We start from the raw sequence: 26,350 nt of genomic DNA on the forward strand, positions 1-26,350 counted from the left end.
CTGCTTTTTAACATATTTATAAATGACCTAGAGATAGGAGTAACTAGTGAGGTAATTAAATTTGCTGATGACACAAAGTTATTCAAAGTCATTAAATTGCAGGAGGATTGTGAAAAATTACAAGAGGACCTTATGAGACTGGGCGTCTAAATGGCAGATGGCGTTTAATGTGAGCAAGTGCAAAGTGATGCATGTGAGAAAGAGGAAACCAAATTATAGTTACGTCATGCAAGATTCCACGTTAGGAGTCACGGAGCAAGAAAGGGATCTAGGTGTCATCGTTGATGATACGTTGAAACCTTCTGCTCAGTGTGCTGCTGCGGCTAAGAAAGCAAATAGAATGTTAGGTATTATTAGGAAAGGAATGGAAAACAAAAATGAGGATGTTATAATGCCTTTGTATCGCACCATGGTGCGACCGCACCTCGAATACTGTGTTCAATTCTGGTTGCCGTATCTCAAAAAAGATATAGTGGAATTAGAAAAGGTGCAGAGAAGGGCGACGAAAATGATAAAGGGGATGGGACGACTTCCCTGTGAGGAAAGGCTAAAGCGGCTAGGGCTCTTCAGCTTGGAGAAAAGGCTGCTGAGAGGAGATATGATAGAGGTCTATAAAATAATGAGTGGAGTTGAATGGGTAGATGTGAAGCGTCTGTTCATGCTTTCCAAAAATACTAGGACTAGGGGGCATGCGATGAAGCTACAATATAGTAAATTTAAAACGAATCGGAGAAAATGTTCCTTCACTCAATGTGTAATTAAACTCTGGAATTCATTGCCAGAGAATGTGATAAAGGCGGTTAGCTTAGCGGAGTTTAAAAAGGGTTTGGACAGCTTCCTAAAGAAAAAGTCCATCGACCATTATTAAATGAACTTGGGGAAAATCCACTATTTCTGGGATAAGCAGTATAGAATGTTTTGTACTTTTTTGGGATCTTTCCAGGTATTTGTGACCTGGATTGGCCACTTTTGGAAACAGGATGCTGGGCTTGATGGACCTTTGGTCTTTCCCAGTATGGCAATACTCATGTACTTATGCTCAGAGTGTCAGAAGGTGTCACAGAAACTACCTGAGAAAGCTCCCTTAGTACATCTACTGATTATGGAAGAACCACTAGATAGGGTGGCAATGGCCATTGTAGGCCCCCTAGACTGCACGAAAAGCGGGCATCGGTATATTTTGGTGGTGGTAGATTATGCTACTAGGTACCCATGTGCCATACCAATGAGAAAACCACTGCTCAGGGTATAGTCAGTGAGCTCTTAGGCATTTCTTGTCAGGTGGGCTTCCCAAAGGAAGTATTGTCCAACAAGTGTATCAACCTTTTGTCCCGAACCTTACAAGAGATCTTCTGGTTTTTTGGCATACGATATGTAAGGGTAGCTGCTTACCATCCATAAATGGATGTTTTGGTGGAACGTTTTAACCAGACCTTGGTACGCATACTGAAGAAATGTGTGTGTGTGGGGGGGGGGGGGGGGGGGGGAATAGAGCTGGTTGGATGTGGTCCTTCCTTATGTTCTATTCGCATATAGGGAAGTGTCACAAATGTTGGTGGGGTTCTCATCTTTTGATTTGATGTATGGGAGGAAGCCTAGTAACCTACTACTACTTATTATTTCTAAATCACTACTAGATGTAATCAAGGAGAAATAACCTCACTACCCGAATATGTACAGGATCTGAGGAAGAACATAATACAAATTAGGGAAATAGATAAAACCAACTTAGGTCAGGCCCAGGAGAAACAAGAGAGTTTACTATGATAAAAAGACTAGAGAACGGGAATTCATAATCCAGAAGTTCTTAGTACTTCTTCCTACCTCCATAAATAAGTTACTGGCCAGTAGAACGGGACTTTCATAATAGCACATCGGCTTGGCTCATGGATGTACAAAGTTAGCCAGGACCAATGTTAACTTTTTGAAGCCCTGGGTGGAGAGGGAAGGGTTAATCACCAAAGTAGGTATTAAGTAAGATGAGGACTTGGGACCAGAGGTAGGGGGAGGGAAGGAGAACACCCCAGTAGGATTGGGGAACTGCTTCAACTGGCCCAAAAAGTGCAGTTATAAGCTCTAGTCCATAAGCTCCAGGATGTTTTTTCCTCCTTACCGGGGCATATTCGGATCGGAACCCATCGGGTTATAACCCAACCGAGTCAAATAGTAAGACAGAAACATTATCATTTACCCAAGGCTAAATAAGAGGAAGTAGAACGGGAAGTATTGGAGATGTTAGAGTTAGGGGTAATCGAAGAATCCACCAGTGAGTGGGCCAGCCCCATCATGTTAGTCCCTAAACCGGATGGAAGCACTCTGTTTTGTGTTCATTTTAGAGGGGTAAATAGGGTGTCATGTTTCAATGCGTACCCAATACCCAGGGTAGATAGAACAGTTATGGGGGGGAACAGTTAGGAGGGGCCCATTATTTATCGACCCTTGATTTCACCAAGGGATATTGACAGAGAAGGGATCCCAAGAAAAGACAGCATTTGTGACCCATCTGGGCCTATATCAGTTCACAGTACTCCCATTTGGACTCCATGTGGCCTCCACCACATTTCAGTTGGTAATGAATTTAGTACTTAAACACCAGGCCTATGCTCTAGATGATGTGGTAGTCTTTGCGGCTACTTGGAAGGAGTACTTGACCTACTTGGGAGCAATTTGTGAGGCCCTAAAACAGGTTGGACTTATATCTAACCCAAAGAATAATGCCCTGGGACAAATGGAGGCACAGTACCTTGGCCACTGTGTAGGAGGGGGAAAGGTCAAATCCATGCCCACCAAAGGCTATCCACAAGGTTCAAGTGCCCATGTTGTGCCAGCCTCTATACCAACCTCAGATGTCCATGACAGCGCATGCAGGTCCCAGGAGCAGTTTTAGTGGGTACTGCAGTGCACTTCAGACAGGCGGACCCAGGCCCATACCACCCCCCACCTGTTACATTTGTGTAGGAAACAGCAAGCTCTCCAAAACCCACCACAAACCCACTGTACCCATATATAGGTGCCCCCCCTTCACCCATAAGGGCTATGGTAGTGGTGTACAGTTGTGGGTAGTGGGTTTTGGGGGGCTCAGCACACAAGATAAGGGAGCTATGTTCTGGGAGCAATTTATGAAGTCCACTGCAGTGCCCCCCTAGGGTGCCTGGTTGGTGTCCTGACATGTCAGGGGGACCAGTGCACTAGAAATGCTGGCTCCTCCCACGACCAAATGGCTTGCATTTGGCCGTTTTTTACATGGACGTCTTTGGTTTTGAAAATCGCCGAAAGTCAGAAACGTCCATGTCTAGGGACGACCAAATCTAGGGACGTACAATTTTAAGGATTTGGACGTCCCTGACGGTATTTTCAAAACGAAAGGTGGACGTCCATCTTGTTCTGAAAATACAGGTTTCCCTGCCCCTGGATTTCGCTGTTTTGCAACTTGGACATCCCTTTTGAAAATGCCCCTCCATGTGACCCTCATACCCATCAGCCACCCAGCTATGTATCGATGAAAAGGAAACTGAGCACCTGCTTACCCAGAAGATCATTTTGTGGCAACCATTCAACCAATTTTGTATTATTTCCAAGATACTTTGGTCTACTTCCAGAGAACCTGCAAGATACATACATAAAACACTTAACTGTTAATACTTCTTTTACATAATCAATTGATTTTGTGACCAGGCTTGAAGTTAATGTTCAGCACTGAAACCCCATGGCTACAATAAGGAAAGATCCAGGATAAAATTTCCATGATCAGTTATAACTCTTATTGCACTGATACAAGAATTATTACAACTTGTTCATGAACTTTGAGAATTCAAATATTCTATTATAACCCCTCTGCTTTATTTAGTCTACATATCTAGCTAATCCTAATGTAAGAAACCACATATATCACACAAATTTCACCCAAATCACCACCACATCCAAACGTGTAACCATGCTGAAATTAATGAGTTTGGAAATCATAATGATTGTAACCATTTAATATAGGGATTTGTCAGTATAATGACAGAACCAATTAAAATCATTGAAAGGTCTAGAGTAATGATTAAGCCCCCTGACTTGGGCACATTATTTATCAAGCTTATCCCAGTAGAATTTTTGGTATCACATGTGGCTGTTCATGTAAATAATATCAATGGCAAGATTCCAATTAATTTCCAAAAACAGTCATAAAAACCTCCATGACAAAGTGGCTGAACGTTGCTGAGGGTGACTGAGGAGTACAAACATTATAATGCTGATCTGAGACAACAGTTCCTGTAGGAAAATTCTCTGAAACAGAGTACTTACAGTTGATCCAAAGAAGTCATAACGTAAGGAAAAATATTGGTGATTATTCAGTATATTATATTGCCCTGCTTTGCGGTATGTGATTGGTTCAGCTTTCTCCTAATGTTATCATATCTGGAGAGAGTGTAGTTTAATTTTCTGTGAACTAGAAGAAAAAATGCTACACGCCAATGGATTGTTTCAGCATACAGGGTTCTGGGAAAAGTTTTCATGACTATATTTGGAAATTAATTGGGACATTGACACTGATATTTAAAAGATGTGGTACCAAAAACTTTACTGGGATATTAAATGATGTGATAGACAAAATGATGGGGACCATAGGAGATACATTTGAGGGTACTGAAGGAACTTAAAATAGTACTGGTGACTCCACTATCTGACCTTTTCAGTGCTTCAGGTGTGGTCTTCGAGGACAGGAGAAGGGCAGATATAATGGAAGTAAGGAGGAAATTGGGAACTACAGGCCAGTTACTCTGACACCTGTGGTGAGTAAATTAAAGGAAACTCTTCCAAGACAGAGGACAGTTAGGTTTCTAGAAACCAATGGATTGCAGCGTGGTTTTACTAAAGGTAGTTCTCAGAAGAATGTTATTAATTCCTTTGATTGGATTACCAAAGAGTTGGCTTGAAGAAGGGCACTTGATACGGTATACTTAGACTTTAACAACTCAGTTCCACATAAGTAACTTATAAATCAACTGAGTGCTCTTGCTATGGGCCCTAAAGTGAGAGGAAGGTGACAAAGGGGACAGAGATGTTACCAGTGATATGCTGCAAGGGTTGGATCTAGGTCCAATTCATTTTAACATTTCTGTAAAGTGATATTGCAGAAGGGCTGTCTGGTAAGGTGATATCAAAATCTACAGTAGGATAGATACCTCCAATGGTGTCAGATCTAGCAAAGCTTGAAAAATTGTCTAAAAACTGGCAGCTAAGATTTAATGCTAAAAAATATAGGGCCATGCATTTGGACTACAAAAACCCAAAGGAGTGGTACAGTATAGGAGGTGAAGTACTTTCTTGCATGAAAGAAGAGCAGGACTTGGGGGTGATTGCATCTGATGATCTCAAGGTGGCCAAACAGGTAGAAATGCTGACAGATAAACCAGAAGCATGCTTGGGTGCATAGGGAGAGGAGTGCCCAACAGAAAAACAGAGGTGATGAAGCTCTCTAGAAGTCTCTGGTGAGATCCCATTTAGAATACTGTGTACAATTCTGGAGAACACAACTTTAAAAAGATATAAATAGGATGGAGTCAGTCCAGGGGGTGAATACAAAAACAGTCATAAGTACATAAGAATTGCCATACTGGGACAGACCGAAGGTCCATCACGCCCAGAATCCTGTTTCCAACAGTGGCCAATCCAGGTCACAAGTAGCTGGCAAGATCCTAAAAAAGTATAGTACATTGTATGCTGCTTAACCTACAAATAAGCAGTGGATTTTCCCCCAAGACCATTTTAATAATGGTCTATGGACTTAGCCATACAAAAAAAATTTTTAAACACGCTAAGCTAACTGCTTTTACTACATTCTCTGGCAATGATTTCCAGAGTTTAATTACATGTTGAGTGAAGAAAACGTTTCTCTGATTTGTTTTAAATGTACTACTTTGTAGCTTCATCGCATGCCCCCTAGTCCTAGTATTTTTGGAAAGAGTAAATGAACGATTCACGTCTATCCGTTCTACTCCAGTCATTATTTTATACACCTCTATTATATCTCCCCTAAGCCGTCTTTTCTCCAAGCTGAAGAGCCCTAGCTGCTTTAGCCTTTCATAGGGAAGTCGTTCCATCCTCTTTATCATTTTCATCGCCCTTCTCTGTACCTTTTCTAATTCCATTATATCCTTTTTCAGATGCGGTGACCAGAGTTGAACACAATATTCAAGGTGCGGTTGCACCATGGAGCGATACAAAGACATTATGACATTTAATGTGAGCAAGGAAAAGCTTGGAGCGACTCGCAATACATGACTTTCAATCACCTGAAGGGTGGATGTTTCAAAAAACTTGGGACAGATTCTGGGCAACATGCACACCACAAGCTCATAGGCATTTGCTTAACTTATACAGTCATGTTTAACCTTCCATTCTTGTTTTGAGGTTGCTAGGGGTGAGGATGTTGCTGGGAGTTATGTCTTTGGGGATAAAATTGAAAATCTATTTTTCCTGTTTTATTGGCTGGTGTGCACTAGTTTTGTACTGTTACGAGTTTGCTTTTGAGTTGAGTGTGCATTTGTGCTGTTCTTGAATAAACAGATTTTCACACACAAACTATTTTACCTTGTTTCAAGATTTAAAAGGTTATCAATATCAAACAAAATAAAACATGGAAAAGAAAATAAGATACTTTTTTTATTAGACATAACTTAATACATTTCTTGATTAGCTTTCGAAGGTTGCCCTTCTTTGTCAGATCGGAAATAAGCAAATAAGCACATTTGCTTATTTCCGATCTGACGAAGAAGGGCAACCTTCGAAAGCTAATCAAGAAATGTATTCAGTTATATCGAATAAAAAAGGTATCATCTTATTTTCTTTTCCATGTTTTATTTTGTTTGATTTCTATTGATAACCTTTAAGAGTAGACTAACACGGCTACCACACCTCTCTACTTAAGATTTAAAAGCATATCTCCTAGAAAATCAGCAGCAGATAGTTCAAAGGGACTTAGACTGTCATCAAGCACTGTCTGCGTACCCTAACGATGCAATTTAAATGCTCAAACTCCGCAACACATCAAAACCAAAGTACATAACGGCATAACACAACCCTTGCGCTTTATGATACCCTAACGAGACTGTTCCACAAGAACCTATCTTACCACAACACCATTTTGTATTTGTTCACACTGGAGTCTACGAACACCTCTCCGGTACTATGTAAGCCACATTGAACCTGCAAATAGGTGGGAAAATGTGGGATACAAATGCAACAAATAAATAAATTAACACTCTACTGTTAATTGCTGCAAAAGACAAACTGGCTTCTTGTTATATTGAATAGCTAGAGAGATCTGTAATCTTTCCTACTTTAAATAAAAATGTGCTTTGGCTTAGTAACTAAAGATCTTCATACATCCCAGTAATCTGGGGAAGAAGAAACAAAGGACTCCCTCATCCACCTAGAGGACTCAAACTCAAAAGGCCAAATACTTATCTAGCTATACTCACATGAATACTTTCTTACCCTCACATAGGACATATGGGCCAAAAAAATTGTAAACTGATACAAAATCAGTTTCATCTCTGAAGGAAGGGAGAAACAGGGGTGATATGATAGAGACGTTCAAATATTTGAAAGGTATTAATCCGCAAACGAACCTTTTCCGGAGATGCGAAGGTGGTAGAACAAGAGGACATGAAATGAGATTGAAGGGGGTCAGACTCAAGAAAAATGTCAGGAAGTATTTTTTCACAGAGAGAGTTGTGGATGCTTTGAGTGCCCTCCCGTGGGAGGTGGTGGAAAAGAAAACGGTAACGGAATTCAAACATGCGTGGGATAAACATAAAGGAATCCTGTTCAGAAGGAATGGATCCTCAGGAGCTTAGCCGAGATTGGGTGGCAAAGCCGGTGGTGGGAGGCGGGGCTGGTGGTTGGCAGGCGGGGATAGTGCTGGGCAGACTTATACGGTCTGTGCCAGAGCCGGTGGTGGGAGGCGGGGCTGGTGGTTGGCAGGCGGGGATAGTGCTGGGCAGACTTATACGGTCTGTGCCAGAGCCGGTGGTGGGAGGCGGGACTGGTGGTTGGGAGGTGGGGATAGTTCTGGGCAGACTTATACAGTCTGTGCCCTGAAGAGGACAGGTACAAATCAAGGTATACTCAAAAGCAGCACATATGAGTTTATCTTGTTGGGCAGACTGGATGGACCGTGCAGGTCTTTTTCTGCCGTCATCTACTATGTTACTATGTAACCCCTAAAACTACAACCACAACTAACTACTTGAAATTTAGGCCTATTAAATGCCAGATCAGCCAATAAAACATTTCCCATGATCCAAGTCATCATCAGTGAATACCACCTAGACATCCTGGGAATAACCGAGACCTGGCTGCATTACAGTAGGAGTCCGATTGACTGAACTATACCCCACAGGATTCACTATCCTGCACTAAACAAAGGAAGCAGGGCAGAGGGGTAGCAGTCCTGACAGAGAGACGATCAAACTGCACAGACTCTCTATCCCCCATCTGTCTGAGTCAGAATGCCTACTAATCCAGCTGGGAAATAAGGAACGAATGTGGCTTCTCATGGTCTACAGAGCACCTTGCAACATCATCATCTGTGCAAAAACTGATAAATCTGGTGACTAAGTTAACCCTGCGCTACCCTAGGTTACTGATCATGGGAGACTTTAACCTACACATTGAAACTCCATGAACCACTACTGCTGCCTTCCTTGATACGGTAACATCTATAGAAATTATTCGGGTAATCAAATCTCCAACACATGAAAAAGGCCATATGCTAGACCTGGTGTTCTGCAAAGGGGTTGACATCTTTGAACAGAAGACTGATGGCAATGAGATAAGACCCCTATCATGGACTGATCAATTTCTAATCAAATTTTCTATTAAGGACTATATAAAACAGATGGGCCCAACAAAAGTTTGGAAAGAAATTCGACACAAGGATTCTGACTGCTGATAACTTCCTAGAGGCCTTGTCCAACCCCCCTTGTCGATGAAAAGTTGATGACTGTGTCAGAACAGGTTGATATCTGGAATGCATGCTTAGCAATGGAATTAGAAAAAAAAACAACCTCTCTAAAGAAGGTCCTATGCTCTACGCCTAAACATTCCCCATGGTTCCCCTGAGAACTACGGGTCCTTAAGTGTCAAGGATGCCAACTTGAAAGAAGATGGTAAAAATCTCACCTAAATGAAGACGGCCTCAACTGTAAGAAACACTCCATCAGGACCTACAGTGTGATAAAGTCACATCCAGGATAGTTGGGTTAAGGCAGTGTCAGTTTGAAATACAAGTCCCTGAAGGCATTGCAGGCAAGGAGCCAGGGGGTGAGATAAAGAACCCGGACTGGACTCCTAGCTGCAATGGGGGAAGACATGGGTGTAAGCTGGCAGGACGTTTAGATGGGCTGCCACTAGGGGGAAAGAGAGTTAGGAAACCCTGTATGCAGGAGCTCATCATTAGTCTAATGCTTAACTCAGCTGGTATGGGTGTGGGGGAAGCTAATGGAAGGAGAATGATTGGTTGTGAGACCAGAAGCCAGGGATTGATTAGGCAGGTGGGAAGGAGTCGCAAAGAGGAGAGAAGCAGTTGCAGTCTGAAAATCCTTGGGTAAGAGAGGTCCCTAAAGTACTGAAGCAGGCTGAAATCCCTTGGGTGTGAGGAAGTCCTAAAAGTATTTGCAGGCTGAAAATCCTTGGGTACGGGAGGTCCCTAAATTAGTGAATTTACCAGTGAAGCTGATGCAGGGTGAAATCCCTTGGGTATGAGGAGTCCCTAAAGTATTGAACTCTCCTGAAGGTAAAGAGAGTAGAAGATAGAAACTGCTGCTTTGGGATTTAACTGTGATGATGAACTGAAAGAACTGCTTCTATTTGGAATTGAACTACTGTTTATTGTGCTCTGGATAAAGAGCCCAGACTGGAGCTGACTGTGAGCCTGTATTGAATCCTGGTATGTGCTGATAGCCTACTGCTTAAAGGGGACTATTTACCACACACTTTCAGGTGGCTTATATGTGCTTAAGATTGAAGGTGAATGCTGCTGCTGGAACTGTGTATCAGGCCTTCTAGAAACCTGCATGGAATAAAGTCCTTAAGACTGAAGTTGCTGGTGGACATTTATTTCTTGACTGTACTGGGAGCCTGTGGCTGGAGGAGATTGTTCTATCCTTGGCTGCACTTAGAGGTACCTGGTTACAACAGACAGCCCCATCAAAGCTCCTACCAGCTAATGAACACCCCCTCTTTCCCCACCATGCACAGCCATCTGGGACTCATTGAACCAGGTCACCGAGGAACCTCTTGATAAAATCCTAACAGGTCTACAGCCTACAACCTGCCCTCTTGACCCCTGCCCAGCAAAGAGCGAGCATTGGCCTCATTGAATGGGCCACTAAAATTGTTAACTCCTCTCTTGTGGAAGGGCAGCTGCTAGAACACTAAAACAAGATGTGGTGTCCCCCCCCCCCCTACTGAAAAAGCGCTCACTTGACTAGGACAAGCTCGAAAACTACCGACCATTCTCTAACATTCCTTTACACAGTCAGTCTGCATTCAACTCAATGATTGACTAAATGAAAGTAATTGGCTGGACACATGTCCGTCTGGCATCAGACCTATCTCTTCTTGATGATCTGCACAGAAACTGTGACAATATTCTATGTGAAACTAAATATTAGTGTTGCTGGATTTCTCAGCAGCCTTCGACACTGTGGATCATAATATCATGTTTATAAGACAGGCAGAAACAGGTATCAGTGGTAGAGTATTTGCATGGTTCAAATCCTATTTGGCAGACAGACAACAATCCCTTCTGTTCAACAGCAGCTCATCACTACTGTCAGGTGCCACAGGGATCCATACTGTCTCTGATTTTATGTAATATCTATCTCAACCCTTTGGAATGCACTGTCTGAAAGGGTCTGCTTAACACAAGACTATCTGTACTTCAGGAAGCAGATGAAAGGTTGGCTATTCAACTAAGCCTTTAATGGAAGGAGTAACTAACTTGTTAGTCTCACTCACACACACAAGGAGTGACACGGGATGCACATACTGCAGCGGGACATGTTTATCCACTCCTACCCTAGCTGAGATCATATTTAACCATCTCTCCAACATCATGTGCAACTTTCTTTAAATTAGTCACCTTACTTTCTAGCTCTTCTTTCTCTCTTACCTATCTATATGTTCCATCTTTGCTTATGCCCTTTACCGTCAATTAAAATGTTCTAGTATGCATTGTGTTGACATTGTAAGTAGTATACTATTAAAAAAAAAAAATCAAAAAACTGTACAGAGTATAAGAATCAGAAACTGTGAAATTGTCCAGCAATACTCTGATAATCAATTGCAAATCAAGCACTCATTTCAAATATTAATATTTGTTAAAAAAATAACCTCAAAAGCCCAGGGTACCTTTAGAATAGGACACCAACTGTAATGGCTAACATCATAGGCTCCTCCGCCATCCAGAAAACAACTACAGAGTAAAAAACTTCCAAGAAAACTTTAATAACGGAAGAAAAAGTCTGTAGGAAAAAAAACAGAAGGCGGGATGATAACTATATATGATTTGAGTGCTTAAAAAAGCAATACTATGTTCAAATTGAAAGATTGAAAAATATCTATATTGAAAGTATCACAGAACTTAACGTCTGTTTTCACTTCAACTTGTAAATGAAACCTTACATACTCCGTTTTTCTATCTCATATTGGCTATTATGCTGAAAGCGATCGTGGCTTCAAGTTGATCTATTTCCATCTGCGCAAACAGTACTAAAATCTATATTGTACTTAGCTTAAGATGGAGGTAAACATCGAGTCGTTCAGGTATAGCCAATGTTGCTTCTATTGGTGAAAGCTAGCGAGAATGTCCTGGTCTCATCCTGTTTGATCCCCTAGCCAGATCTCTATTTAGTTTCACATAGAATCTTTCTCTTCTCAAGTAGTATACATGTCATACTTCGTATTGATATTTGAATATTTTTACTGCTGTAAATGCCTATTGCTCATGTTTGATCTATTCTTACTGTACACCGCCTTGAGTGAATTCCTTCAAAAAGGCAGTAAATAAATCCTAATAAATAAACATAATCTTTGGGTGCATGGACTTTTCACATACATCTGCTCCTGCTCAGTATTAAATAGATCCTTACACACGAGAAAAGCTTTTGGTGCTCTGTACTGAAATGAAGGCTAGTGTGAGTGAAGAGGGTGGTAGGTAGGAAGGAAGGCAGAACAGGAGTTGATCTGGCAGCCCTGGATCCAGCTTAGTTGAAAACACCATCCCTCTCCCCAGTCAAAGACCTGCTAGTTAGTAAAAGGTACTGGCCTAACCTCAGGCCACAATACACAGGGGGCTGCTGTACATCCAGCAATCATCTCTCCATGTTAACATGACAAAACTGCTGCTTCATTTGCTAATCTTAAAAGTAAAACAAGAAAATATTCTGCAATGGAATAATGACAATGTGTCAGACCAAAGTTTTCTTCCTCCTCGCTCCTCTGTGTTTTGAAATGAAAGACTGCCCCACCCATTCTTAAGATAATAATCGCAGCTTCATTTAGGTGAACAAAGACAAGCCTTCAAAACCAGCAAGCTCCTACAGTCTAATAAGGATGTAATATTGAACAACTTTTCAGTGCTTTCTTCCGTGATTATAAGGTTGTCATTCAGTATTTAAGCATCTTCTGATAACAGATAGAAAATAGAAATCAGAGAGTAGGGTTAAATGGTTAGTATTCTCAATGGAGAAGGGTAGATAGTGGGGTTCTTCAGGGGTCTGTACTGGAACCACTGCTTTCTAACATATAAATAGATAATAGAGATGGGAATAACCAGTGAAGTAACTAACTTTGCTGACATAAAGTTATTCAAAGTTGTTAAATCGCGAGAGGATTGTGAAAAATTACAATAGGACCTTAGGAGACTGGGTGTCTAAATGGCAGATGACGTTTAATGTGAGCAAGTGCAAAGTGATGCATGTGGGAAAGAGGAACCCGAATTATAGCTACGTCATGCAAGGTTCCACATTAGGAGTCACCTACCAGGAAATGAATCTAGGTGTCATCATTGATGATATGTTGAAACCTTCTGCTCAGTGTGCTGCGGTGGCTAAGAAAGCAAATAGAATGTTAGGTATTATTAGGAAAGGAAAGGAAAACAAAAATGAGGATGTTATGCCATTGTATTGCTCCATGGTGCAACCACACCTCGAATTCTGTGTGCAATTCTGGTCTCTGCATCTCAAAAAAGATAGTGGCATTAGAAAAGGCACAGAGAAGGGCAACGAAAATGATAAAGGGGATGGCGATTCTGGTGTTTGTGTTAAAGACGTGTTTATTAGAATTGTGTTTTGAATCTTCAGTGCCAGAGACTTAATTCAATCTATTTGGTTAGCATCTGGTGATTCATAGACTGCATACCTCTGGAGGAGGGGCAATATGTATACAGCTGTGTTATAAAATTAAAAACAGAACTTAAGTTTACCTTGTGAGCTGGGCATTTTCAGACTTGGTTTGATTGTAAACTGATGTTACCTGTGTCTTTATATCTTCCTGATTACCTGCTTCTATTCTATCATATTTAAAAAATAAAAACTGTCTTTTCACTTGCAGAGGGTCTGACTATAGTCCCACCCACCCCTAGGTAAACTCCCTTTATATAGGGCAATCAAGGGACAAGTATCTTCATTACCCCATAATTGGTCAATCCTACTCCTTGTTATCCCCTATCATAGTTCGTCTTTTCACACTTGTGAATCAAATCAATATGACCTTCAATCATTGCAATACATGTTCAGCTTTAATCCTAAGGCAAAGTATTTGGAGCCTTAGAGCTTGTCCTATCTGCCTCCAAATGTGAGCTTTGAAAGATGAGATCATCAAACTCAAGAAGGAATTAGCTGCAACTAAAAGAGCATCCAGGATTACTCAATTCCCAGCCACTGCCACAGAGAATGAAACTACAGAAGAATAGATGGATCACAGTAGGCTCTGGTAGACTAAGATCTGTGACACAGAAGTATTCACCTTCCCAACCTTTGCTCCTGTCAAATTCTTTTGCTGCATTGCATCATTATGATGCTGAAAAAAAAGAAGTACTGAGGTGGCACCAGAAGCAATGAAAGTAGCACAACCCAAGAAACATCCCTCAAACAATGACAGATTAGTGAAAAGCAGAAAACTCTTACTTCTTGGAGACTCCATTATCAGAGGCATTATCTTAGGAGCACAGTTCAAGGGTTCCAACTTAGTCAAATGCCTTCCAGGATCTTCAGCTACCAGATGTACTGACCAAATACTGAAAGTGATCCGAGAAGAGAGCAAGGCTTCAAATACTGATGTTGTAATTTACCTGGGACCAAATGACCTAGCCAACAATAGCAACTTTACAGCACAGAGAGCTTTCCAGAAGCTTGGGGAGGGACTGAAAACCAGAGGCGTAGCCAGACAACAAATTTCGGGTGGGCCTAGGAAAGAAGTGGGTAGTGTGCTGGAGCCGGCTCGCAGCGGCTCGCAAGAGCCGGTTGTTAAATTTTCTTCCAACTTGTGAGCCGGTTGTTAAAAAGCACGAGCCGGCTCTGGCTCTCCTCCCTCCCTCCGGATCCAGTCCCTCACCGACTCCTTGTCCTTCAAATTCTTCGGGGCAGGCAGTCTTGCCTGCCCGCTGCCAGCGTTGACTCTCCCCCGCTGCCAATTCGCGCTTTAAAAATGGCCACCGAGACTTCCAGAGGCGGCCTCACGAGACTTCTGCTGAAGTCTCGGTGGCCATTTTGAAGCTCGCGCTGGCAGCGGGCAGGCAAGACGGCCTGCCCCGAAGAATTTGAAAGACAAGGAGTCGGTGAGGGACCGGATCCGGAGGGAGGGAGGAAGAAGGGAGGAGAATTCGCTGAACAACTCGGGAGGGGGTGGCAGGGGAGAGAAGGGTCACTGCTGGACATGGGTGGATGGAGGGCAGGGGGAGAGAAGGGGAGAGAGAAGAAATGCTTGACATGGATGGAGGGGAGGGAAGAGTGAGGAAGGAGATAAGGGAAAAGGAAGAGAGGAGAAAAACTGCACATGGATGAAGAAAATAGGCAGAAGCTGAGGACCAGAAATGAAGAAGAAAGGGGGAAAGGAAAGAAATAAATGGAAAGGAAGCCCTGGAAACGGAGTTAAGAGGACAGATAGCAGCAGAATTGGATACTGGGCCAGCATGATCAGGAAAACAGTCACCAGACGACAAAAGTAGAAAAAAATCATTTTATTTTCATTATAGTGTTTGGAATATGTTCACTTTGAGAATCAGGTGCTCAACATTAAAAGTTTATATTTAGTTATTTATGGCATTTTATCATACATTAAACATGAATTAGATTGGAACCTGGGATCATTTAATTTTTTTTTTCCTGGAGTAATGCATTGCCACCCCCCTCCAGGCTCTCTCCCCAGCTATAGCCAGCTCTGCAATTTGGGGGGGAGGGGGGTGCAGAGGGGGACCGGAAAGAGAGCCTGTTAAACATTTACCAGCACACCACTGGTGGGCACCAAGTGTTCTCCCCCCACCACCACCAAAAAAAAATCTCAGCTAGCAGGAAAACACTTCTTCCCACCTTGGTAGTCTGCAGCAGTAATGCGCTGAAAACTGAGCATGCGCAGGTGCCGGTATCATGGAGAGTAGTGTTTTCGTTACCATCAGTTTCATCTGGTGGAGCTTGGGATACCCACCAGCTACCACTAAATGTATGCTACTGTTGGGTGGGCCTCAGCCCTATGTGGGCCTGGGCCATGGCCCACCCAGGCCCACTTGTGGCTACGCCACTGCTGAAAACTTTGGTTCCGACTGTAGCTTTTTCTGAAGTAATTTCCCACATGGAGGAAGGGAGAGGAAAGACTACGCAAAACAGTAGATTTCAATAAGTGGCTTGAGTCTTGGTGTAAAGAAGAAGGTTTTAGATACATAGGAGTATGGGGAAATATGTGGAAAAATAACAGGCTGTACTGTAATGATGGGTTACATCTTTCTGTGATGGGAAAAAGGATTCTTGGGGAGAAATTCAGACAGTATATTTCTAGACATTTAAATTAAAAGGCAGATGTGACAAAAAGAAATAAGGGAATTCAGAAAGTCAGCCAAGAATATACATTTGTGAGAGATATTGCTGAAGGGTTGGAAGGAAAGGTTTGCCTTTTTGCAAAGACACGAAGATAGCCAATAGAGTGGATACCCTGGGAGGGCATTTGGCTGCTGTTGCTTTTACCTATAGCCTTAACTTGACTTGGCAACAGAGGAAGGTTTGACAGACTCCTTCTGTTCTGGTTTTGTAAATGATCAATTTTTCTGCAGGTGCTAATTTTTGGAAACTGAATTCAGTATCATGCTATAGCATTTCTTTTCCATTCTGTTACCACATAAGTACGTGTGTGTTTAAGAACAGATGTAATTTCTGATGAACTGGTCACTGTAAAGGCTCATAATTTTCTATGTATTAGTGCGTAAAGCTGTTTCTTTAGTAACATCTGCTGTAAAGCTTTCAGCGGTGTGCTGGTAAGAATAGAGCATTTGTCCCCACCTACCATTTAATTAAACCTGTATCTTGAAGGGTTAGTTTAGAGTTGCCTCTAAAGTCCATTAGGGAGCAGCAAAGTGTTGCTTTCAGAGCAAACTTTTTTTGGTTGTACCTAACCTCAGGAGGAAGATCTTAAGAATGTACTACTACTACTACTAAACATTTCTAGAGCGCTACTAGGGTTACACAGCGCTGTACAGATTAACAAATTGACAAAGGACAGTCCCTGCTCCAAGGAGCTTACAATCTAAAGGGCGAAATGTCAAGTAGGGGCAGTCCAGGTTTCCTGAATAGAGGTATGATGGTTAGGTGCCGAAGGCGACATTGAAGAGGTGGGTGTTGAGCAAGGCTTTGAAGATGGGCAGGGAGGGGGCCTGGCGTATGGGCTCAGGGAGATTATTCCAGGCATGGGGTGAGGCGAGGCAGAAGAATGTGCATGGAACTTTGGAAGGCACTGCAAGACCAGTTGGGAGGGCAATCGCCCACCCCAGTGAACACAGAGTAAGGGGAGGGAGGGGCTGGGGGAACGCTGGGGCTTTTTCTTAGGGGTTCCATATACAAAATGTGAATGGCACACAAGTGCAGTTTTCTAATGTAACTGCTCAATTGAAACATTTATTCAGATGTCTGCGGTCATTTGCCTTAATATGCTCTCTGTGTGTTCCATTCTCTAATAAAGACAGTTTCAAAAAAAAAAAAAAAAAAAGCTTTAGTTTATTACTTTCAATGCTACATTGAAATGGCCCTGAGTATCTGAAGAATAGGATGATCCTCCACACACCGCCAAGGACACTAAGGTCCTCCCAAGGACTTTCACTAACTACACCCTCTCCAAAAGACATTACACAATGTGATACCCATAAGCGAGCCTTCTCCGGAGTAGCCCCCACACTCTGGAATACATTGCCTGAAAGGCTCTGCTTAACACAAGACTACCTCTACTTCAGGAAGCAGGTGAAAGCTTGGCTCTTCAACCAAGCCTTTAATGGAAGAAGTAACTAACTTGTTAGTCTCACTCACACACACAAGAATTGACTAGGACTGCACATACTGCAGCGGGACATGTTTATCCACTCCTACCCTAGCTGAGATAATATTTAACCATCTCTCTGACCTCACGTGCAACTTTCTTCAAATCAATCAGCTTACTTTCTAATTCTTCCTACTTTCTTACTCATCTATATGTTACAACTTTGCCTTACCCTTCACTACCAATTATAATGTTCTAGTACATATTGTGTTGTCATTGTGGGTTGTATACCATGCCATACTTTGTATTGTTATTTGAATATTTTTACTTCTTTAATTGCCCCCTGCTGATGTTTGATCTATTCTTACTGTACACCGCCTTGAGTGAATTCCTTCAAAAAGGTGGTAAATAAATCCTAATTAATTAATTTTTAAAAAAAGAACCTGAAACACTGCCTTTCAGGCATTTAGTTATAGTTATGTCCAACTTTAACAGGGAAAAGAATAACAGTTTTGTTTCAAATAGCATATTACTGTTCAAATTATTAAGGAACACAGTGAACCTGTATGGGGCTCACCTTGAGCTACAGTTGAGAAAGGTGTGAGCAAAATCAAATGAGTAAGTAAATAAATATATAAACAGTGCTATGCCAATATGCTGTAGCATTTGTGTATTACTATCAAAGGCTAAACTCTGAAAACACCATAGTCTGTTATATAAGAATTCATTTCAACATTGCAAGAATTATTTTCTTGACCCTGACATGCATTCGGTTTACTATTTGTATTTCCATCAAAGGAAACTTTGCAAAGAAAGAAATATCATCATGTCTTTATAAGCATGCATCTCAGTATTACTGGGATAACTTTAACCCTGAACTTCCTTAAGGGACAACTGCTTCACAATACGATTCCTAAGCAAAGACTTATAACTGATGTGGACGTGAGCCCTTGAGCCCAGGCCGAGGCCTAGTATAGAATTTAGGCCAAGGCCTAGGGTTGACCAAACAGGTCCTAAGCACCACCCCAGCCACCAAACCCCACACACTCACAATAACAAACAGGCATCACCAGAAAGAGGAAGATAGAGCATTCAAGCAGGCCTCACGGCCTATCGGGAACCCACTCACGCAGAGACCAAGCAAGCGGACCTCATGGCCGACCAGGAACCAAGTCACACTCTGGGAAGGGGGAAAGAACAACAAGGGTTCCACAAGGAACTGCAGCACACATGCTGTGTAGAGTAAAGCCACAGAGAAAAGGGTGAGAGGCAGAAGCCTCTACAGGAAAACAAAGCTGTGCCACAGGTGAACAAGAATACAGGAAGCCCCAGAAAGAAACACTCTAGGCTTAAACAGCACAGCACTCAGGGAAAAGGAAACCAACTATAGGAATATACTCTAGGCTGAACTAAATCACCACACAAGGGAAAGGGAGAACTACCTAAGGAATACACAAACTGGCCCCACAACCCCCAAGGGAAAAAGGAACTGCTAAAGGGAAAGAACAGGGGAGAACTACTCAGTAGACAAGGATAAGGGGAGAAGAAACAAACAGAGGAAGCTGCCTTGACACACACTGATCAGAACAGAACACTACTCTACTACTACTACTACTATTTAGCATTTCTATAGCGCTACAGGCATACGCAGCGCTGTACAAACATAGAAGAAAGAAAGTCCCTGCTCAAAGAGCTTACAATCTAATAGACAAAAAAATAAATAAAGTAAGCAAATCAAATCAATTAATGTGAACGGGAAGGAAGAGAGGAGGGTAGGTGGAGGCGAGTGGTTACGAGTCAAAAGCAATGTTAAAGAGGTGGGTTTTCAGTCTAGATTTAAAGGTGGCCAAGGATGGGGCAAGACGTAGGGGCTCAGGAAGTTTATTCCAGGCGTAGGGTGCAGCGAGACAGAAGGCGCGAAGTCTGGAGTTGGCAGTAGTGGAGAAGGGAACAGATAAGAAGGATTTATCCATGGAGCGGAGTGCACGGGAAGGGGTGTAGGGAAGGACGAGTGTGGAGAGATACTGGGGAGCAGCAGAGTGAATACATTTATAGGTTAGTAGAAGAAGTTTGAACAGGATGCGAAAACGGATAGGGAGCCAGTGAAGGGTCTTGAGGAGAGGGGTAGTATGAGTAAAGCGACCCTGGCGGAAGATGAGACGGGCAGCAGAGTTTTGAACCGACTGGAGAGGGGAGAGGTGACTAAGTGGGAGGCCAGCAAGAAGCAGATTGCAGTAGTCTAAACGAGAGGTGACAAGGGTGTGGATGAGGGTTTTGGTAGAGTGCTCGGAAAGAAAGGGGCGGATTTTACGGATGTTGTAAAGAAAGAAACGACAGGTCTTGGCGGTCTGCTGGATATGAGCAGAGAAGGAGAGAGAAGAGTCAAAGATGACCCCAAGGTTTCGAGCTGAGGAGACAGGGAGAATGAGAGAGCCATCAACAGAAATAGAAAACGGGGGGAGCGGGGAGGTGGGTTTGGGGGGGAAAATGAGAAGCTCGGAACTGCTAAAGGGAAAGAACAGGGGAGAACTACTCAGTAGACAAGGATAAGGGGAGAAGAAACAAACAGAGGAAGCTGCCTTGACACAGACAGAACAGAACACTGCTCTCTGAACACAGGAGACAGCTACATCAAACAAAAGAACTAAAACAGACAAACAGGAGCAAACTACAAGGACAGGGGAAGGCAAAGCCACAGAGCACAGCAGAGCAGCAGCTCAGCACAACAAAGGGAACACTGAGGGAGAGAAAGGTAAACAAAAACTGAAACAACTCAAGCCAACAGCTTACCCCAGACAGCACAGCGTTAGAGCAGGAGACGCAAACCAGGTGGGGGAAGTGAGGCAATCAGGCTCATGCTGGGAATAATACCCAGCACACACACACACACAGAATCAGCAAGCACCAGGAGAAAAGCTAATACTCCAACATGAATACAAGCCCCCAAACACAGGCTGGCTTCAGCAAAGCAATCAACACCAAAGCAATGACTGCAGGGAAGAGGAAGGCTTAAATGGATCAGGTTCAGCCCCTGACAAGCCAATCAGGAATGAGTTCCAAAGCTTCCCCTGCCTATCTAGCAGAATCATAACAAAATTGGATCCGGTGGTCCAGAAGGTCATTCTGGGCACAGGGTCAAATTCCTTTCAGTTTAGGGCTAATAAATCATTCTACCATTTTTCCTTCTTACAGTGATACCGGAGTATTCATAACCCAGCAAAGAAGTAATTAACCAATAGCATTTACCAGCTTTGTGTCCCGTTCCAAGCAGCTGCTGAAGGTTTGAAGAATGGCCAAAAGTGAAGAAGAGGAAGGGGTGCTCTGCATTGTTATGTAAAACTTTCCTTGCATGAGAAAGTAACACTTTGTGTTTCTTACCAAAAGAAGTCCTTAAAAAGGTAAAATGAATTAGGTGGGGTTTTTTTTACCTAAATGATACTAACATATTTGTGGTGGTGTTTTTGTTTGTTTATGGAGTGAAACTTAAATGGAAAGAGAACTGCTGAGGAAAAGAAACTGTCCCTTTGCTTTAGAAAAGTCTTATCTGGTACTCGGAAGGTCTGAGCCACGACGGAATGTTTTGCCCAGTTTCTTTGTGCTTTTAAAACAGAGAAAGGATCCAATAATTGTTTTGGGCCATATTTGTTGCTCTGTGCACACATTTTTCAAACTTTGTTGGCCTCAAGTGATAATATTTTGGGTTTGGTTTTACCTACAGTCACAAGGGTAATTTTTTAAAAATTACCCTAACACACACACAGCCATGGGCTGATGTTTTAAAACCATGGTGCACCTATTGAAATCTTTTGAAATTTGAATTGGATGCAGAATCAAATTTTTTTTTTTTTTACAATGAATTAAAAGATTACACTCTTGATACAGCAAAGTGTTTATACAAGTCTAAATTCCTATATGGAACTAGTATAAGGAAACTAATAAAGATAATTTTAACACTCAAGTCCACTATAAGTAGATCCAAGATTTCCAATTACAGGAAAATTCAAAAGAAAATATTAAAGTTAGTCAACATTTAGTACTGGACAGAATAATATTAAACTCCAACCAGTTGCGTAGCAAGGGCGGGGCGGTGGGGGCGGTCCGCCCCGGGTGTCAGTGGGTGGGGGGTGCTCCGTCGAGAGCCGACAGCTCTCATCTCCTGCCACCATCCTGAATGTTTTTTTAAAAATCCATGCAGCGACGTAGGCAGCACCTCGCATCTGCCCTGCGTGTGCTGTGAAAGCAGAAGATCGCCTCGCTGGCGTTGGGCCTTCCCTCGCTATGTCCCGCCCTTGAGGAAATAGGAAGTTACCTCAGAAGAGGGCGGGACATAGCGAGGGAAGGCCCAACGCCAGCGAGGCGATCTTCTGCTTTCACAGCACACGCAGGGCAGATGTGAGGCGCTGCCTGCGTCGCTGCATGGACTCCTTCCCTCGCTATGTCCCGCCCTTGAGGAAATAGGAAGTTACCTCAGAAGAGGGCGGGACATAGCGAGGGAAGGCCCAACGCCAGCGAGGCGATCTTCTGCTTTCACAGCACACGCAGGGCAGATGTGAGGCGCTGCCTGCGTCGCTGCATGGACTCCTTCCCTCGCTATGTCCCGCCCTTGAGGAAATAGGAAGTTACCTCAGAAGAGGGCGGGACATAGCGAGGGAAGGCCCAACGCCAGCGAGGCGATCTTCTGCTTTCACAGCACACGCAGGGCAGATGTGAGGCGCTGCCTGCGTCGCTGCATGGACTTTTTTAAGAAGGCAGGGTGGTGGCAGGAGACGAGGGCTCTGTCGGCCCTCGATGGAGGGGGGATGGGACCGGGTGGGGGAGCTCAGAGGGGAGAAGGGGTCTGAAGCTGGAACTGGGGTCTGACAAGGAGCCAGGAGGGAAAATGGGTCCATGCCTGCTGCAGGTGGGAGAATGGGTCTGGGGCTGAAAAGGGGGGATGCAAGGCATATGGTGGATGAAGGGGGCTGGAACTGTGAGGACTGGGGGCTTTAAAGGGGACAGGAAGAACTGGCTGGGGCTGAAGCTCAGGACTGGTGAGAGAAAAGGGCTGGGGTTGAAACTAGGGGCTGAAAAGGGGACAGGAAGAACTGGCTGGGGCTGAAGCTTGGGACCGATGGGAGAAAAGGGCTGGGGACTGAAAAGAGGGGGCAGTGAGAGAGGGGACAGACCCTGGATGGAAGGGGGGAGCGTGAGGGACAGCAGACCCTGGATGGATGGGAGAGGGAGGGCAGACCCTGGATGGATGGGATGACTCTGCTTCAGTCGCAGCCCTCTGCCATGGCGGTTATCTTTTTTCACATACTCCTCGCCCTGCTGGTCGCGGGGGTGGTGTTGGACTACTTCTCTCTCCCTCCTCCAGATTTCAACCCCTTCTTCCACCTCAATCTCACTGTTTTTCCTCCTTTGAAGTCCACTCTATCCGCCTTTTCTCTCCTCTGCCTCTTTGAATAGCGGTCATTTATCATCCCCCTGATAAGTCCCTTTCATCCTCTCTGTGACTTTGATGCCTGGCTTGCCTTCTTCCATGATCCTTCCTCCCCCTCTCTCATCCTTGGTGACTAATATTCCTGCTAATGATCCTTCCAACTCTTACATTTACAAGTTACTCGCTTTATCATCATCCTTTAATCTCCAACTATGCTCCACCTCCCCCACTCATCAAAATGGTCACTGTCTTGATCTCATCTTCTCCTCCAACTGTTCACCCTCTAATTTCCTTGCCTCTGATCTTCCCCTCTCTGATCACCATCTTATAACTTTCACACTTAAATCTCCTCCCTCCCAGTCTCGTCCTATCTTATCTAATTTATCTAGGAATCTTCACGATATTGACCCTTCATCTCTATCCTCCCATGTTTCAAACCTCCTCTCTACTGTGGCACCAACCACGTCTGTCAACGAGGCTGTTTCTTCTTACAACATTACTCTATCCTCTGCCTTAGACACTCTTGCACCTTTGATGACCCGCCCTATAAGGCGTACAAAACCCCAACCTTGGCTTCTAATATCCGCTACCTAAGTTCCTGTACCCGCTCCGTCGAATGCCTCTGGTGAAAATCTCGGGCCCTTGCTGATTTCTTACACTTTAAATTCACGCTGACCTCCTTCCAATCTGCTCTTTTACGCGCCAAACAGGATTATTATATCCAACTGACCAACTCTCTTGGCTCTAACCCTCGACTTCTCTTCACCACATTTAACTCTCTCCTCAAGGTGCCCCCTCCCCCAACTCCCCCTTCATTATCTCCTCAGACCCTTGCTGAATTCTTTCACAACAGGGTTCAAAAGATAAACCTTGAATTCTCTACCTCGCCACCTCTCCTTCCACTAGTCCGTTCCCCTCTCTCTCCTTCCCCTCATTCCTTTTCCTCCTTTCCTGATGTTACTATAGAGGAAACTACACTTCTTTCTTCCTCAAAATGTACCACCTGTTCCTCTGATCCCATTCCCACCCACCTTCTTAATGCCATCTCACCTGCTCTTATTCCTTTTATCTGTCACATTCTCAACCTCTCACTTTCCACTGAAACTGTCCCTACTACCTTTAGACATGCTGTGGTCACACCTTTCCTTAAGAAGCCTAAACTCGACCCTACTTGTCCCTCTAATTACCGACCCATCTCCCTCCTCCCTTTTCTCTCCAAATTACTTGAGCGTGCTGTTCACCACCGCTGCCTTGATTTTCTCTCCTCACATGCTATTCGTGACCCACTACAATCTGGTTTTCGCCCTCTCCACTCAACCAAAACTGCGCTTACTAAAGTCTCCAATGACCTATTACTGGCTAAATCCAGAGGTCAATATTCCATCCTCATTCTTCTTGATCTTTCCGCTGCTTTTGACACTGTCGATCACAGCATACTCCTCGATACCCTGTCCTCACTTGGATTCCAGGGCTCTGTCCTTTCCTGGTTCTCTTCCTACCTCTCCCTCCGCACCTTCAGTGTTCACTCTGGTGGATCCTCTTCTACTTCTATCCATCTGCCTGTCGGCGTACCTCAGGGTTCTGTTCTTGGTCCCCTCCTCTTTTCTATCTACACTTCTTCCCTTGGTTCATTAATCTCATCCCATGGCTTTTCCTACCATCTCTATACTGATGACTCCCAAATCTACCCTGATATCTCACCTTGCATCCAAAGTTTCAGCGTGCTTGTCTGACATTGCTGTCTGGATGTCTCAACGCCACCTGAAATTAAACATGACCAAAACCGAGCTTCTCATTTTTCTCCCTAAACCCACCTCCCCACTCCCCCCGTTTTCTATTTCTGTTGATGGCTCTCTCATTCTCCCTGTCTCCTCAGCTCGAAACCTTGGGGTCATCTTTGACTCTTCTCTCTCCTTCTCTGCTCATATCCAGCAGATTGCCAAGACCTGTCGTTTCTTTCCTTTACAACATCCGTAAAATCCGCCCCTTTCTTTCCGAGCACTCTACCAAAACCCTCATCCACATCCTTGTCACCTCTCGTTTAGACTACTGCAATCTGCTTCTTGCTGGCCTCCCACTTAGTCACCTCTCCCCTCTCCAATCGGTTCAAAACTCTGCTGCCCATCTTGTCTTCTGCCAGGGTCGCTTTACTCATACTACCCCTCTCCTCAAGTTGCTTCACTGGCTCCCTATCCGTTTTCGCATACTGTTCAAACATCTTCTACTAACCTATAAATGTATTCACTCTGCTGCTCCCCAGTATCTCTCCACACTCGTCCTTCCCTACACCCCTTCCCGTGCACTCTGCTCCATGGATAAATCCTTCTTATCTGTACCCTTCTCCACTACTGCCAACTCCAGACTTCACGCCTTCTGTCTTGCTGCACCCTACGCCTGGAATAAACTTCCTGAGCCCCTACGTCTTGCCTCATCCTTGGCCACCTTTAAATCTAGACTGAAAGCCCACCTTTTTAACATTGCTTTTGACTCATAACCACTCGCCTCCACCTACCCTCCTCTCCTCCTTCCTGTACACATTAATTGATTTTATTACTTTATTTTTTGTCTATTAAATTGTAAACTCTTTGAGCAGGGACTGTCTTTCTTCTATGTTTGTGCAGCGCTGCGTACGCCTTGTAGTGCTATAGAAATGCTAAATAGTAGTAGTAGTAGGGAGAGGGAGGGCAGACTGATTAAAGGGGCAGAGAGAAAGGGCAGATGGTGGGTGGAAGGGGGAGAGAGAAAGAGGGCAGACTGGGGCAAATGGTGGATGGAAGGGGCAGAGAGAGAGGGCCGATGTGGTTGGAAGGGAGAGAGAGGGCAGATGTGGATGGAAGGTGGAGAGAGATGGCAGACTGGGGTAGAAATAGAGGGCAGATGTGGATGGAAGGGAGAGAGAGTGAAGACAGATGCTGGATGGAAGGGGCATTAGAGAGAGCAGACACTGGATGAGAGAGAGAGAGAGAGAGAGAGAGAGAGAGAGAGAGAGAGAGAGAGAGAGAGAGAGAGAGTGAAGACAGATGCTGGACGGAAGGAAGACAGTGAAAAGAAGATGAGGAAAGCAGAAACCACAGACAACAAACTGTAAATAAAATATATTTTTTTATTTTCTTGCTTTAGGATATAGTATTGTAGCTGTGTTAATAAATGTTTATAAATAGAACATGTAAATAAGGTAATCTTTTTATTGGACTAATTTTAATACATTTTTACTTAACTTTCAGAGAACAAAACCCCCTTCAGGTCAGGATAGGATACTGTAACAGCACTATACTGTATTGACCTGAGGAAGGAGATTTTGGCCTCTGGAAGCTAAATGTATTAGTCCAATAAAATGGTATTTTATTTTCTGTATTTGTTTTATTTCTATTTGTTAATTTGTAAAGTGGTGATTGGTATTTGTTAGTTTTTTCAAAT

The 26,350-nt window shown here is 43.6% G+C and overlaps 1 protein-coding gene across 1 annotated transcript in view; it reads right to left on the reverse strand.

Moving 5' to 3' along the window:
* LOC115462257 (2-hydroxyacylsphingosine 1-beta-galactosyltransferase-like) overlaps positions 1–26,350 on the reverse strand; it is a 75,470-nt gene that overhangs the window by 40,936 nt on the left and 8,184 nt on the right. The window contains exons 2-3 of the mRNA XM_030192267.1: positions 14,184–14,201; positions 3,528–3,604 (exon numbers count right to left, since the gene is read on the reverse strand). Of these exons, the coding sequence (XP_030048127.1) occupies positions 3,528–3,604; positions 14,184–14,201 (95 nt within the window). The remainder of the gene's footprint in view (positions 1–3,527; positions 3,605–14,183; positions 14,202–26,350) is intronic.

Source organism: Microcaecilia unicolor, chromosome 2 (genome assembly GCF_901765095.1).
Source record: "Microcaecilia unicolor chromosome 2, aMicUni1.1, whole genome shotgun sequence".
NCBI lineage: Eukaryota > Metazoa > Chordata > Amphibia > Gymnophiona > Siphonopidae > Microcaecilia > Microcaecilia unicolor.